A 16858-nucleotide genomic window follows, 5' to 3' on the forward strand; every position below is an offset into this window, starting at 1 on the left:
AATAAATGTTATTAATGAATGCAAACTGCAACTGAGTGTACAAATCAGTTAGTAGTCCTGAATGACTAGTTTAACCCATTGTTAGAACAATTATGGTTGACTCTCCAAATTGTTTCATTATAGCCAATTGCATACGGCTATTAGTGCTAGTAGCTTGTTCATTTCACGTATAATAATAAACTGAATAATTTGGACTTTTTCTAAGAGACGATTAGATCTTAGGTACAGAAATATTTTAGTTGATGATACATTACGTTCTTATTGTTATCCGGAAGACTTTTACAAGACAGTACTTTTATGAATGACAATTTATAGAAACTTGGCAAAGCAAAATATATTGAAGCTATATAAAATATTTATTATTATTCGACATAATAAAAATTTCTTCATCCAAAACATGGTTTCTCAATATATCCAATTTAATCCAAATTCACTGAAACAATACAGCCAAAATTTCTAACGATGTAAGGCAACAATTTCAGTTACACTGGAATTTATTAACGAGTTCATCCATCCAATCAAAATTCATTTCTGTGTTGTCCAAGTTACGATCGATCTCCATCGGTTGCAACTGATGCATTCTTTCGTCATTTTGAGGTTTTATTACAATTTCTTCGTCTGAATTCGCTGAATCTAAAATTGATAAAATATTTGTCAAATACAATGTGAGTAATTTGCACGTTATACCCTCTTATTTTACCAATTTCGCTTTCAGAATCGCTATAATCATTTCCATTTTCTTGGCTAAAAAGTCAATTATGGTTGGTTATTTTACTTCGAAGAATGTAAATTTAGCAATTAGTGCATAATTAGAGAATATAAATCTCAAATTACCCATCCGGCAAGTCAGCAATCGCAGTAGCTTCAAGGGACGATTTCACAAATTGAGCACATATTGTAGTCATCGAAGGCAGAACATGGGACGCCCCAATAAAAACCTGTTTTAACAATGAGAACGAAGGTTAAAAATTTTGAAAGTTCTGCAAACTTATAATTACGAAATTCGACTAATTACCTCTCGCACATTTTTAGAGTATCGAGCTCTATAGGTTAAATCAGATGCCTGACTTCGATCGTTCATTGGAAGTGTATCTGTGATTATATTATTACAAGTGTGAGAGGCAACACTGATCAACCACATTTTAAGCAACGAATTCATAATTGATAAAACTGTATACCTTCAAATTCTCCAAAAATACGTACAAATGGAGATTCTTCAGATATTCCTGTATTTGTTGTACTCTAATACGCATCATGTTTAATAGCGTACACAGGAATTGCAATAGAACGCTGATTAATTAATATAATAAACAGTAAGAATAGCAGTGAAGTATTAGGTTACCTCGTCGTGGATATCATCTTGTCGATCTTCTGGCTCCAAAGAATATAAGTCCTAATTTGATATTAAAACTGCGTCACGAGTTATCGCGTATAGCGATGTAGCGTAAAAAGCATACCTGGGAGTTTGTAATAAAATAGTAACGTTGGTTGAATAACCAAGAGTCCGATGGTATATTATGTGCTTGCGATACCGGCACAAACATAGCACTAATAATTTGTTGATTGCTAAAATCTCTCAAAACCGCTATTGATTTACTCTCATCCGGGGAAAAAACGTACAGAGCTGCAGATAAAAAATTTAATTATAACCTCTTAATTCGATCTATCAAAGTATTTAGCTACAACTTAATAGTATTTTTTAATCATTTTTATTACCACACGTTGAATTCTTCCCTTTAACCAGTGCAGCTTGGTGGTTCGTAGTAGGACTTTTTGTTAGCATAGATACGCGTAATTGAACACACCATTGGACTATTGTTATGATTACAGAAATACAAGTGAAGTGTCTCAGTTTTCGGAAATTAAAAATACATAATTACACACTAATTTACAGTTAATACTAATTTGAAAAAGCTTGGTTACTTGTGCATGATAATAGATTCCAAACGTATAAGAGCCTATTAGTGGTTGTTGTTAAGAGATGAGAACAACTTTTACGACCAAAAGCCATATGCCTTTAAAAAATTTGTAATATTTAACGAATTAGATAAGTTCTATAAAGATATGCTAGATTTGTAATAAATTAAGCCTAGAGAGAATATAGTACCCAGCATTATACAGTACATAACATATTCAAGTTATAAAATGCCCTAATAATTCAACATACCGAACATTTTCAGATTTTATCAAGTGAGATAGTGTTTTCTGAATCTCATTTTTGCTTGGATCCCATAAAGTTACGATCTTATTATTACAAAGCCATGTAACAGGAATAAATTAGTTATGAATAGCTTGCTTATATTATGTTGCAATTGATATAGTCGCAACAGCAACTAATCAGCTACCTCATCATAAGCAACTCCCAATAATGATGAATCATGTGAGAAATCTGCAGTCGTTGCTGGTGAGTCACGATAGTGACTTACGGAGTAGCACGTCCAACTTGGCTTATCATCTAGAAATAGCAATATGATGTTAGGTCTAACTAACAATATTATGTAATCCAATGAGAACGCAGTGTATTGCTGAAATTATTATCAATCGAATTGATCGATAGTCTATGATGAGACCTACCACGAATACTATCGCATTTTAAATCTAGTAACCATGTCTTTATGTAGCCGCCAGAATCCGTAGTAACAAGCATAGGTAACGGATCTGTTATAGTTGAGGTATCATTCTCTGGTCTGAATACAATTGCCGTAACAAATTTACTATGAGGAGGTTCCACAGTGGTATTTAGGGTATAACTATGATAATAGATATTAAAAAGAAAAGAATAGATTTTTTATTCGAATAGGATTCTCTTTCGCTAATTTTACGAGTGTTTATTAAAAAGTGACAGTATCAGAACCTTTGAGTAACTTCTGAAAATTCCCAAAATTTTAATTTCATTTCAGCAACGGAATCTTTGTTGTTACGGCTTTCAATCTACGTAAAGGAATAGTTACTAATTATATTTGTGCTTTAATAAATCTACCATAGAAATAACGTTCATTACAGTTGCGAGCCAATTTCCACTTGGATGGAATGCAACATGAGTGACATCTGTAAGGCTAGTTGACTTGTTGCTATGGCTTACTACATAGTTTTGACCAACAACATCCATCTGACAATGTAAAAATAGAATACTAACATCAATTTACGGGAAAGCAGCAAGTACAATGAATGGTAAATATATATAATACTTACTACTTTGGTAGTTTTATGACTATGAATATCATAAAACTGTAAGCTTCCAGGAATACTATTAAGAACTATTGCACGTGATCTAGGATCATAAACTAAACCAGTAGGTACTGGAGAAGATAGCTGGTACAACTCACAAGCTAATGTTAAAAAAATAAATCGATTAAATTATATAGTATTATGTACGTGGTATTTTATTATTCTCTTATGAAAGTCTAGTTGTTTATTACAAAGTTATCGTCACACCTTTGTGTAGACCTTGAATTGATTGTTTAATTGCCATCTCCGATGGTGAAATTAAATGTATCACTATCGAATTGAGATTAAGAATTAAGATAGAAGCTTACAAAATATTTCTATTACAGCCTTTTACTTAAGCTACTAACCGTTATCTTTCAAGCTGACAGCAACAATAGAATAGTTACTACTAGAGTTGATATGAACAATTGAACTACCAAGACGTGGTAAAAAATGTTTAGTTTCTGTTCTTAATTGCCATACCACTAATACACCTTCACTTCCACCAGAAAGTAAGCAAGATCCTACGCGTATATACAATCAATGTTTTGCAGTGTTAATCGCAAATAACAAGAGCAAATTGGTAATAGACCCTTACCATCAATGTTATATTGGATATCTAAGACTGGATGAGCATGCCAGTGCAATTCTAGTTGTATCGGTTCTTCATTCATTATTCGATAACGACGCCTAAAAAAATTTTATATGACTTTTATAGCTCCTATTAAAATTTGGCCATCGTCTCCGTTATATACAATCATTCTAATATAGCAGTTGTCATAAGCTATACCATAATATAATTTTGCCTTGACCATCTCCTGTGGCTATGCAATCTTCTAATGGATGAATAGTTAAGCATGTAAGACGAACTCGTCTAGTAAATCTAAACAGATTACATCAAATTCACAAGTTAGTGCGCAAACAAGTAAAACTAAAACAATATAGAAATTTATTAACGTAAGGAACAAATTGAATTCTTAGTAACATACTTTGACAATTTACCAGTCTTGATATCGTAAATGCGTAATGATTTTTTGGCTATAGACGCAATATAACCCCCCTACAGTAAGAGCGTGTGAAAATTAATAATAATAGAACGCAGCCAAAAGGTTGATATCGGATTCTACGATAGTGTGTGATCATGTCATATCTATCAAAGATTACCACTACTTAATACTGTATAGCTAAAGGTGCAGAATCCTATTACAGATTAGATCAAAACTTACGTCAGGTGAAAGTTGACAGTATTTAGTGTTTGGTTTTACGGAAAATAGTGTATTTCCTACGTAGGCAATTTTTTTATCTTCTAAAGACAACTTTGCACGTATGACGTGGGCTAGGCCATCTATTAATAATTGAAGATTTTACTTTTGGTAGAACAATTTATAATCGTTATTGCAGCTTCAATAACAATGTATACGAGTAATATTATTTATTGCTATCTTGACGGGCTATCAAACCTTTCTTAGTCGATGTCGATTTTTTAGAGGATTTAATTACAATAGCAGCTGATTCATCGCCGGGCAATGGTATTACTCTCCAAATTGGACAATCAGCGTTAAATACCTATAAAGTGAGTTAAAGTCTTTAATACTGTCGAGATATTGGAATCGTTCGATATGCGTAGAGTCACAATCATCATTCAATTTGTCAATATAGTAAGTACAAGACACAAACTAGCCTATATAGAAGTGCATGCTTAGGCAAGTGCAAATTGAATAAATAAAGAGTTTTTATCTTCATCGAGTTACAGTTGAGAATAACTACACAGTTATTGATGGCGTAGTTACATTGCATTTAGCAAGACTTTATTACCTTGAGTTGAGTACCAGCATCATAGTCCCAATATATTACTTGTCCATCCAGTGAACAAGAAATCAGCTATTTCAATTGGTTGGATAGAAAGTAGTTATCCACGATAGATAAAGAATAATGTCATTACAGTTGATCAATATATTAGTGCTAGACAATTATTTTCTTCCTGATCGCCAATATAGCATACGTAAAATAGACGTGGACACATGACTGTCACTTTAGCGTAGAATTATCGGATATGTTAGCAAATTAATACTGGTCCATCAAGTTAACTTTACAGTCTCTTGTAAAGGTAAGAATTGATTAGTATGCTTTACCTGCAGGAAATTGTGAGGATTTAATAGGCAATGGGTTATAGTATTGCGGTGTCCTACTAATGTTCTAATAGCTTGACCGGTATTACTGCTAAAGATTTGAATAATATTGCGACAATAGCAAAAGATATACCTAGCAGTATAAGAAAGGAAATTGAATTAATTTAGCACTGCAGACGCTACTATTCAAGTCGTGCTCATCCGTAACGATAAGCCCTATCATTATTATCATTTATCATTTATCATTGATGATGGAAACAACAATCGATATCATTACTATTTCCAATTGATCACTTTACTACGATAATACATGGACTAATTAATAGAAAGATATGCCATGGATGAATCTGAAGTGAAAGGATAAGTTGCATTTAGCTGAAGACGTGGACAATCATTCATTGAAGACCTCTTCAAGGCTGTCCAACGCGCAGTCAACTTACTTTGAATCTTTACTGATGAGTAGAGGATTCTTGGTCAATAGGCGATTATGTTTGATCGCTTGTAACTCCATCTTCTATGTATAATGTAATAGGACGGTGAATCTATCACTGCTTGCAAGTTCCAATACGACAGTAGCGTATCGTTGACACAAATGGATACGCTTGTATATTAATTGGCTTTAAAATGGAGCATTCATTAAAAGCATTTTCCACCGGAGCTAAAGTGTTCAGCTGCGTGCAACGAATCTCGGTCTTGTCTACCCTTAGTCGCATGGGCAGTTGGGGTTTACAGTACAGTACAGTACTGTACTGTACTGTGTATAGTACTGTAGGCCGAGTATTGTAAGTGGTAAGCTGATTTCTTTGACTGGAAGACTTTCTATGGTAGTCTATGTGCCTAAGGTCTGTGCAGTCGATGATGTCATCCTAGACGACAACTATATAGTGTAAAAGCAGTACTATCAGCATGTTATAGTGACATTCATTTTGCTATGTACTGGTATGATGCCTATCACCGTACAGTCCGTTCTTGTCTACCCCTCGTCGCATGGGCAGTTGGGCACTTGGTGATTACAGTACACCGAGTATTGTAAGCAGTTAGCTAATTTCTTTGACTGGAAGACTTTCTATGGTAGTCTATGCGCCTACGGTCTGTGCAGTCTATGATGTCATGCTAGATGACAACTATGTAGTGTAAAAGCAGTACTATCAGCATGTTATAGTGACATTGATTTTGCTATGCACTGTACAGTGTACAGTACGGTATTTTACGGTCTTCAAGCCACTGCTGTACACTGTACACTGTAGTGTTCTTACACAGGCACGGTTCGGTTCGGAGCAGAACTGGACCTGGACCGCAGTAAGATTGTCTTCGTCGATAGTGGAGAAAAAATTCTCCAAATTTAGACTACAGTAAATCAAATTGCAAAATTTGTCTTCATTTTACATTTTGTACGTGTTGTAGGCAAGGGACGAATATAACACGATCATTTAGCAATCCTCTCTTTTAGTAGTCGCGGATTCCACAGTACTATTGACGGACAATGCTTCTACCGTGCTGTACTGTACAGTACACTACAGTACAGCAAAAGAAGTTTCTTGGAAAACGTTGCAAGAATGTGCAAATATACGTACAGTATAGAATATCATGTTCTACGTGAGTGCTTGGTGATCGATTCTTTCACTACACTACTAGTAGTAGACAGTTGTGTACACTCAGTCCTGTATAGTACAATAAACTGAAACAAGTCCCTTGCAATATTGTACTGTACACGTTGCAAGAATGTGCAATATTGTACAGTAGCCACCTAGACGGTCATGTTCCACGTGAGTGCTTGGCTATCGACTCTTTCGTTTTGTAATAATCACCTTTGTTGATCCTTGTGCAAGATGGAGTCGTTGTGTAGACTTCAACTCCCTTGAAAAGCGCCAACTTTTCTATCTACTGAATGGCTCTCCCGATATATACTGTAGAGATGTCATCTAGGTGAAAAGTAGTCCTAAAAGGAAAGGCTAAAACGGCAATTGCAACTAAAATGGCTTTAGTATTGTGCTTCGGAGGAGGTACACCACTCTACAATACTGTACAACGAAACTGCATTTTGAACCGTTATGACCTACAGTACTGTACTGTACAGTACGAAACAGCGTCACTACAGTCCTTGTCTGGACCGTTTATACTGTACTGTTACAGCTCGTACAGTACTGTACACTGTACACTATACAGTGTACGAGTGGGTATAGTAAACGAGGCAAAAGAAAAATCACCTGGTGATTAGAGTACTCTGTACTCTACAGTGTACAGTACATACTGTATGCAAGTTACTTCAGCCTACTTGAAAATCACTATTCTGTCTACAAACTCTCACAACGATTGCAAGATATCGACAGTCCCCTGCAAAAAAATAGCAATTCATCATGTCTGAGGTTAATCAAAAGGTAAAGTATTGCCTTCATCTGGATTGTTTTCAATATTTTATCCTCACTCTGTATTGCTGGTCTTGTTAATAGGATGATGCAAAGGAAATCAAACCCGAAAGTGATCATATTAACATCAAAGTCGTCGGACAGGTATGACGATGACATGATACTGTACTATATGGACTACGACGGTAGGACTTTTTGGCAGTAGACTACATGTGGATAAAATAGTGGATTACTCTCGGTTTGGGCTTGATTTCAATAGATAAACCCTATCATTATCAAATTGCAATTACCCTGCTTTGATCGACATGGATCAATGTTGTATAATGCATTTTCCACAAGCTAGTACAATATAGTAATGTTTAGGTCATGGCTACCTTGTCCAAGTAGTACCTTTACACCTGCTATGTTTTGACAACGGCCATGGTATAGTGCTGCTTTTATACTAAGTCTGGCATGCGTCTTAAGGTATTCATTTCTGTTTATAGGATAATACTGAAGTACATTTCAAAATCAAGCGTAATACACAATTAAAAAAGCTAAAAGCTGCGTATTGTGAACGCCAGGTAAGTTACTTGTTCTAGAATGACATTGCAATATATTATCATATCGTTCGTTGATCCCATAATTGCAGTCGATCAAGTAAAATTTGGACCATAAAGTTCGACAGTACAGTAGTGATGAAAATTTCATGTTCTACTACATATTAATGAAGAATCTTTTCTCCACCTTTCCATGACAGTAGTTTAGCCGTGTGCCATATACCTAGTAACATACTTCAATAATCCAGAGTTATTTCGCAGGAGTCTCTGTCCGTTTTATTCAACACACTACCGTCATGCCTATACTGTATAATATACTCTGGACCGGTAATAGACTTGTATACAGTACTACAGTATTGTATTGCTTTCGCAGTGAACAATTAATGAATGACAAAATAACAATTTCCATCTTATCCATAAGGACTCTTGCACTCTACTCTACCATACCAAAGTAGGCAAAATTGATGCCTAAACGGGCCGTACTGATCACTCATTCTGTGAACGAGTTGTAAATCAAGCTTTCAGTTGATTGTGCTCATGCACATACAGTTGTTAATAGAATATCGAAAAATTATGCTTGCAATAGAAATCTACGTACGTTCGTATGCAGCCTGGAAATGATGTTGAAATACTTTCCATTGTACAATTATTTAAATGTACTGTCCTGTACAATCGTCAACAATCAACTTTCGATCGGCTTATTAGTATTAAAAATATGGCTCAAGATTCTCGTTATTTCAGTAGTAACCAGTATACTGTAAATTCAGTATAGTTGTATCTAGTGTCGTGTAATCTTACATGTTAAAGATGCTCGGATAGGACAGTATGTGTATGAAATGAAGTTTTTGGTAGCAAACAACTACTTTTCTGTCTTTTAAAATTACATTGACTCTGTACTAACAAGTATTGTACAGTGCATGCCTACATGGTATACTACACAGTACTACTATAGAATTAAAATCGTAAAATCTTTCATAGGACTCCTGGCTGTTATAGGTGCGACTGAAATAGCTTATTATTAATGACAATATATTTAAAATTTTGTATACACTACGAGTATGACGTCAATTCTGTCAACTTACTCTAACTTAATATTATTACCTATATTAATGATACGTTCTACAGCAGTTACACTACGAAAGCAGTAAGTGAAATGAGAGCTGTTAAATGCTGTAAGATTAAGTAATATTGGACTAGATGGGCGTATACTGTGGTACAGTTGAAAAATGAAAATTTCAGAAAATTGTTTAGCAAGCTAGCACTAGCAAGAGGATATTGTTGCTTGACTGATTATAGCATTTATACAGTAGCACAGTGCACACATATTATCATTACTATGATTAGTGCTATTTTTGTTAACTAGAGGTCACATCGATGATTTTATTTACTTTTCTTGACTATGCAGGGTGTTCCCATTGGTTCTTTGCGATTCTTGTTTGATGGCCAACGTATTAATGATGATATGTCTCCCAAGCAGGTATGCAGTCTGTTTATCCTGTGCAGGTTTTGCATGATTAAGTAAAGTTTCTTTTACCTTTGCCTTTCTATCGGCCAATGGTCTGAATGACTTCTTAATCGAATCTATTGATTAGTTGGAAATGGAAGATGATGATGTGATCGAAGTTTACACTGAACAGTTAGGAGGATTTTAATCCAAGGCCATATCGTAACGCAGTACGCCGGTGGCTAGTGTTAACGTAGGAGCGACTCGTTATGTTCACGGTAGTCACCAGTGTACCGAACGAATACAACATAATCTGAAGACACAAGATTTCCGTTGTAGCTGTAAAGAATATGCTTAAATTTCTATTGATGAGTTGTTGCTGATCATCGGTTTCCCTAGTGGTATTAATTTTTGATTTTCAAAGTATAAAGCAAGCAACGACTCACTTAAGTTAATACTTGTTAATATATCTGTGTGGCGTTAATTTTTGATTTTCAAAACTATATAGCGAGTAGGTACTCACTATCTTAATACTTGTTAATAGACAGTACTTTATATGATCGAAATTAATGAAGGTTCAAACGGTACTAAGTAAAATAAATTTTTCGCTAGTAAAGAGCAACATTGAAATGATTTTTGAAGCTTATAGTTAACGTGTGAACTGTACGCAAAGTATCTTTGGATAAAAATCTTTCTGATGCACTATACAAATGCAATACTTTCTGATGGAACACTTTGCAAATTGCTGTCCATAACGTGGGATTGCTTAGTTCGATTCACTGGTATTTTGCAAAGATTTGATAGCCAATTCATATACTGTAGGTATAACGCTATATACGTCATATATATACACTATATGGTAGGTATATTCGATTGTATGTATGCACAAAGCGAAGGAAAATTTGAAAGTGTATGTTGCCGGATTATCAGGGACTTCCAGATATTTTAAAAGTTGTTGATACTAAATTAAGATTAAAATATTTCATTAGTCCCTTATATTCCTATGCTTACTGTAGTGTTAATATCGAGGCGAATCAGGAGAAAGAATCAGTATTATGCACTTGATATAAGCGTAGAAACGTGGGATGTGCAGCTTTTATGGTATTTCAATCCGTATAGACAGATACGCTACTCTTCTAAATACAGTGGGTAGATCCTGGATTATCATGCTCATCTTGCAATGGGATAACGTGTGAGCTAATCTTTAAATTCAATCTACTCTAATAATAATAGTAAAAAGTTAGTTAAGATAGTTTATTTTTAAAATACTTTTGAGCTCAATTTGAAGAAGTAGCAGGCCTATTGAAGTCGTAAATGTTGCTGAGGCTTACAGTAATGATGGTGTAAGCAGTAAGTAAATTATGCAGATTGACATGGATGGAATCACTGATCCTTCCTCTTCAGCTTTTACTTGATCCATCCATTCAGTACTGTACCAGGCACTTTAGTATCCTACCGCTAGTCTGCCACGAACACAGCGATGTAATATAGGAAATTGATCGGAAAAAGTAGCATGATAGCAGGCAAGCACTATAAATTATAAAATCAAATCTGAATCCAGAATCGCAATCGCCATTCGGGGTTCAATGACACAGTTTGTATGGATAAATGACCGAAAACTTTCATCTCGAGAAGTTTCAACAGTTTCAACAGTACTATACTGCGACCGGGCCGAGCAGCGTCTGGATGCGCATGCGTCTAGCACGATCACGTGAGCACCACTGAATACTGTACTTAGTACTGTATACTCTAGTGTTTCCTGTTTAGCTCTGACTGGACAGTATGGATGCGGTCATCGAAACTGGAGTTGACTGACAGTACCACTGTGGCTGGGCTTAATACTGTAGCTGCAGTTGCTGTCACTTTCATTTGCGTACTGTATCCTATCGTGTGCGCCAGTTGTCGATTTCATATTGGTTTCCATGGCGGACGTTGCGGGCAAAAGTAAAATTCAGCCTTTTCTGACTACCAACAGCGGACATGCAGGCCAGGGAAGCAGGTCATCACTACTTGAAAAGAGTGCACAACGCAAGGCCTATCTCAAATCGTATCCTAAATGTAAAAAGTTACAGAAATTAGCAATGTATTCATCATGTCGAGTAAGTATCATATACATTACACTCACAACATATCTACTGTTCCAGTAGTAGGATAGCAAAGTGGCCAACAATAAAACAGTACGACTGTACACTTCTTGGCTAGAAAAATCACTCTGCTCAGCTCCATTTTGAAATTAGATCAATTCATAAATCCCTACAGCTGATTATAATAATTATGAATTGATATCACTCCATCATAGTCTAGTTAAATATCCACTGATTCCGTATAAGACTGCTTGATAACGAGCTAATGTATTTTACACCTATGACAAGATTATTCAAAGTGTTAGAACACACTGGTAGAGTGTTTTCAATTTTTAGACTATATTCATTTAATTATCATCAGCTAAACGTTTAACAAGTCACATATAAATGCATATCATCTTGTAAATTGTTAGAGACATTCTTCAAGTAAAAACAGACATCGATATTAATATCATTCAGTCATCCAGATTGATGCTTTACTGTAAATTATAATTACAATTAACCTTCCAATGTCCTTGACATCATAAATGGAGTAGTTCATTGTTTACACACAGTACTTGTATGTTAATATAGAAAATAGATAATAGTCGAAGACAAAAATACACTCTAGCCAACACTAATTTTATTGCAATATTGGTCATTAATTATCAATTTAATACTATCCTATTAATGGTCGGTGTTGATTATTAGGATAAGGATTCCTGCTCTTGCACAGCCTGGAAAAGTAGTATCACACAATCGCAAAATAAAAATACCAGTGATGGCAACATAGACGAGAACAAAGACAAGGATACTAGCACTAACGACTGCGCCACAGACAGCGAGAATGCAATACTTCTAGAAGCATGTAAAAGTTGTGGCCATTCTTTGACCTCTCATATTGTTCATTTAAAACACCTGGATGATGACGAATTGGGCAAGTTACTTTCAATGACCGTCGATATGGACAGCATATGGGTGCTGGTATCCAATCAGCATATCGATAATGATACTAAACAGGTTGATAACTAGAATCATAAAATAAGATACATACAAAGCAAAGCGTCAACATGTAGATAGACAATATTGATGGTATAGACAAGGTAGCAAATCACAGCTAGATAGGATCGAAAGTTTACAAACTAAAATAAGAGTAAATTTAAAATATGATTGAGATTATACTATTGTCATAATACTTGAAGATATGGCATTGCACTACTAATGTAATAATAATCTGATAAGTGTAAATGATTGTTTATAGATATATACCAATTAGTTATAACGTTGTTATCAACATACTAAGTAGTTTTTAATTTACCAGATAGGTATGATATCTGACTATCGTACAATAATACTGACCTGTATTTACAGCAATAATTTCATAATATTCTCACTAACTTAATCTACTTTAACTTTATTGTACTAGGTTTATGTCTACGTCTACAAATTATTGCGCAAATGCATCAACAGTGCTATTCGTCCATCTCTTGATACGCAGCTTGGCAAACCTCCATTTGAACAGCCGACTATTGAAAGAGTAAGTGCCATAACTCAGTAGGATTGGATATGATATATAGGATAACCGTACATCACTAATTACTATCAACAATGACAACATGCATGGAATAACATAGATAGCATCCTTACCGTAGCAATAAATTCTAATCTTCAAATTGGTAATAAATATCGATTTATTATCACGTAGGCCGTTTATAATTTCACAATGCTAAAATTTAGCAATTTAAAGCAAGCTGAATGGCAAATCATGCATGAATTAGCAAAAATGTTTCTAAGATGCCTTAATCGATGGAGAATTGAAAGCCCATCTGCTCGTAAAGCGCGTTTAAATGCTCAAGCAGATGATCAAATATATAAAATAAATTATAATAGGTAAATCCTTAGTATGTTACTGTATTTCATTAAATTACAGAAAAAAATTACCAATTTCTATACTTATAATATTAGCATTGGTTAATCCATTCTTATCTATGGCTAACCTGACTTGAATATCATTTTATCAGATGGCTCTGTTTCTGCCACATTCCAGTCCTTTGTGACAGTTTTGAACGTTTTAATTTAATATCTACATTCGGTCGAACATTTCTACGATCTGTAATTACCACTATTAAGGAGCAAATTATTCTACGATTTCAAAATGACAAAGATAAACGAAATGATGAAAGATATATTAAACTTATTAACAAATTTCCGGGGTAAGCAGTCGAAAACTTACAATATAAATTATAAATACAAGTTAACTTTAACATAGCACTTTACCAATTGATCCTTAAATATCGTTTAAATAATTTAGATTTCTAGAAGCGTTAGAAAATGAAGTATTAAAAAATTCTACAGCTGCAATGTGGGATCCAAGCATTAACTTAAATCTTTCAATTACTGCAATGGAGCCAATCAGTGGTCAAAAGTTACCGACGCCTTCGTCAACTAACCGGGTTTCACGGTCTGACGATGATAATAACGTTCCAACTACAGAGTTATCCACAGCAGGAATGAAGCGGTCTTCATCTCAGTTGAGCATAATCGATGGTAACGATAGCAAGAAGAGTAAAATTGCCAGTAAGTTAATTTATCATTGCATGAGGAAACAGTTCTATATTCAACACATGATTGAAGCTATTAAATTGTTAACAATCCAGATGATGTCCCAAGGACAGTCGTTGCAAAAATTGTTGCGAAAATTTCCGATACTCAAGCCATGGTTGGCCCTCAGGTATTACCTGTTGTCTTTGTCACTATACACCGTATAATTAGCAACACTATGAGCTATTAATATGATAATAAGATATTAATTGCATCTTTAACTACTTGAGGGGGGAGGATTTTCAACTCAAAGTACACGCGATGAGCTCGCACGCAATGAGGAAAAATCATCAGTAATAGGCTTTCATGTTGTAGCCAATTCAGTAACATCTGATCCTTCTCGGCAAACGCTGAAATGGTTAATTGGTTTACGTAACGTATTTTCATACCAGCTACCCAGGATGCCTCGGGAATATATAACTCGCTTAGTATTCGATCAGTATGAGAATCTTTTCTAAGAAATATCGTTTATTTGATAGCATGATACAGAAATGCCTGTAATTTAACAACGCAATTTGTCTACTTGGTTTAATGTAGTAAACATAGGACTCTGGCATTAATAAAGAATAATCGAGCAATAGGAGGAATTTGTTTTAGGATGTTTCCTACTCAAAACTTTTCGGAAATTGTATTTTGTGCTGTGTCTTCCAACGAACAAGTTAAGGTGATTATTTCAAATACACTGGTATAATCCATTTTGAAACAGTTACTACTATGTCGCATTGTCGATAGCATATTCCTAAGATCTAATTCTTGTTATATTCTAATTGGAAAGGGTTATGGCACCCACTTAATGAACCATCTGAAAGATTATCACATCAAAATGAACGTTTTAAACTTTCTTACATATGCTGATGAATATGCAATTGGCTATTTTCAGAAACAGGTAGAGTAAAGAGAACTATTTAACCACTCAAGTGAAGTTATCCTTTTATCTATTATATCATCACTTAATTTAATTAATTATGTAGGGATTTTCAAAAGATATTAAACTTGGAAAGTCGGTATACACTGGCTTTATTAAAGATTATGAGGGTGCTACCTTGATGTGGGTACGGGTTATTGTCTGCTGATGTAGTTTTACTTAGTATATTTTTTAAAGGTTGCCTTTATTGACTATTACCAAAGTGTAATCCCTTCTTATGTACTTATAGTGTCCGTTAAATCCTAAAATTGTATATACTGAATTATCACTGGTACTAAAGATGCAAAAAGAAGTGAGTTCAACTCCTGTTGGTACAAGTTTAAGTAGTCATTCTACTTTTATGTGAATATCATTTACTGACATAGCGTTCCAACTTAAGGTTATCAAGGAGCTAATTGAATCAAAACGCCAAGAGTTTCGTAAGGTTTATCCTGGCTTGACTTGCTTCAAAGAAGGTGTCAGCCACATTCCTGTTGAGAATATACCAGGAATAAGTATGTATAACGTTATTCAGTAAAATCTAATTTTCGTTTCTGCCATGTGTTTGGTCGAAAACCTTGTTAATGATATAAATTTCAGCAATATAGTAGCTATTTGATGCGATGCTTCAGATTAGCAGGTTTCATTAAAGCAATTATTTACGATAGAACGGATTCTATTTTACTCATTCTCGATTTATGTCTTAATTGTAACATTTACTTCTAAGGAGAGTCTGGTTTGCGTATCCCATCAAGCCAAGAGTATGTTTTATTTTCCATATTGATCAAAACTATCCATTACATACTAAGTACTATCATTAAACTGGTACTTTTTATGTATTTCTAATACAGCGAGCAAGCGGATGATACAAAGTTAGAAATTATTTTAAAGAACTCTTTGAATCAAATAAAGGTAGAAACCTACTAAAAGTACTTAAGATATCATTTTTTTGTATGCCGCAAGAAGCAGTAATATTATTTTTGCTCATTGTAAGCTTGGCTAATTACCATATCCTTTACTCCTCTGTTTAAAATATTAACATTCTTTACAGAAATTTACATTAGACTTATTGTCACTTATTTGTACTGTTTTTAAAGAATCATCCCAGTGCATGGCCATTCCTAGAACCTGTTGATAAAAGGGATGCTCCTGATTATTACGATTTCATTAAATATCCAATAGGTGAGTAAACAATGTATTCTACACGTATGATTGCTATACTTTTGCTTTTACTACTGTAGATGATAGTTAATACTATAATTTTTATTTTAAAGACCTTAAAACAATAGGAGAAAGAATTGCAAATGGATATTATATTAGTAAAAAACTTTTCGTTGCCGATCTGAATCGTATGATAGCCAATTGTAAGACGTATAATCGACCTGAGACAGAATATTATCGTTGTGCTGTAACTTTGGAGAAATATTTCAGCAGCAAGCTGAAAGACTATCAGTAAATTTCTAGTACAGTATATATATATTCAATTCATATCAAATAATGTTATTATAAGATATGAAGACGAGAAATAAAATTTTAAAATCATCTTTATTTCAAACCATTCTTAAATAAAAGTCAAAAAACTGTTATGTAAAATAAAGACATTGT

At 34.4% G+C, this 16858-nt stretch overlaps 2 protein-coding genes across 2 annotated transcripts; one reads left to right on the forward strand and one right to left on the reverse strand.

Annotated features, from left to right (window-relative positions):
* Positions 1-478: 478 nt before the first annotated feature.
* TRIADDRAFT_55093 (uncharacterized protein) lies at positions 479-5847 on the reverse strand (the record flags this gene model as incomplete). The annotated part of the gene is made up of 24 exons (XM_002111247.1): positions 479-633; positions 701-744; positions 835-938; positions 1016-1092; positions 1179-1242; positions 1343-1393; positions 1458-1624; positions 1924-2015; positions 2168-2244; positions 2346-2455; positions 2575-2750; positions 2855-2931; positions 2981-3109; positions 3193-3329; positions 3436-3498; positions 3576-3731; positions 3806-3897; positions 3998-4090; positions 4197-4267; positions 4434-4552; positions 4668-4773; positions 5023-5088; positions 5340-5469; positions 5777-5847. 24 exons carry the CDS (start codon positions 5845-5847, stop codon positions 479-481), a joined length of 2427 nt encoding a protein of 808 aa, XP_002111283.1.
* A 5760-nt stretch (positions 5848-11607) lies between these two features.
* On the forward strand, positions 11608-16709 carry TRIADDRAFT_22087 (uncharacterized protein; the record flags this gene model as incomplete). The annotated part of the gene is made up of 17 exons (XM_002110712.1): positions 11608-11784; positions 12460-12496; positions 12554-12768; positions 13175-13285; positions 13454-13638; positions 13770-13961; positions 14060-14325; positions 14406-14479; positions 14580-14788; positions 14887-15013; positions 15125-15235; positions 15321-15401; positions 15504-15566; positions 15654-15787; positions 16105-16165; positions 16351-16435; positions 16528-16709. 17 exons carry the CDS (start codon positions 11608-11610, stop codon positions 16707-16709), a joined length of 2310 nt encoding a protein of 769 aa, XP_002110748.1.
* Positions 16710-16858: the final 149 nt, after the last annotated feature.

The sequence above is a fragment of the Trichoplax adhaerens genome, genomic scaffold (genome assembly GCF_000150275.1).
Source record: "Trichoplax adhaerens TRIADscaffold_3 genomic scaffold, whole genome shotgun sequence".
Classification (NCBI taxonomy): Eukaryota; Metazoa; Placozoa; class Uniplacotomia; order Trichoplacea; family Trichoplacidae; genus Trichoplax; species Trichoplax adhaerens.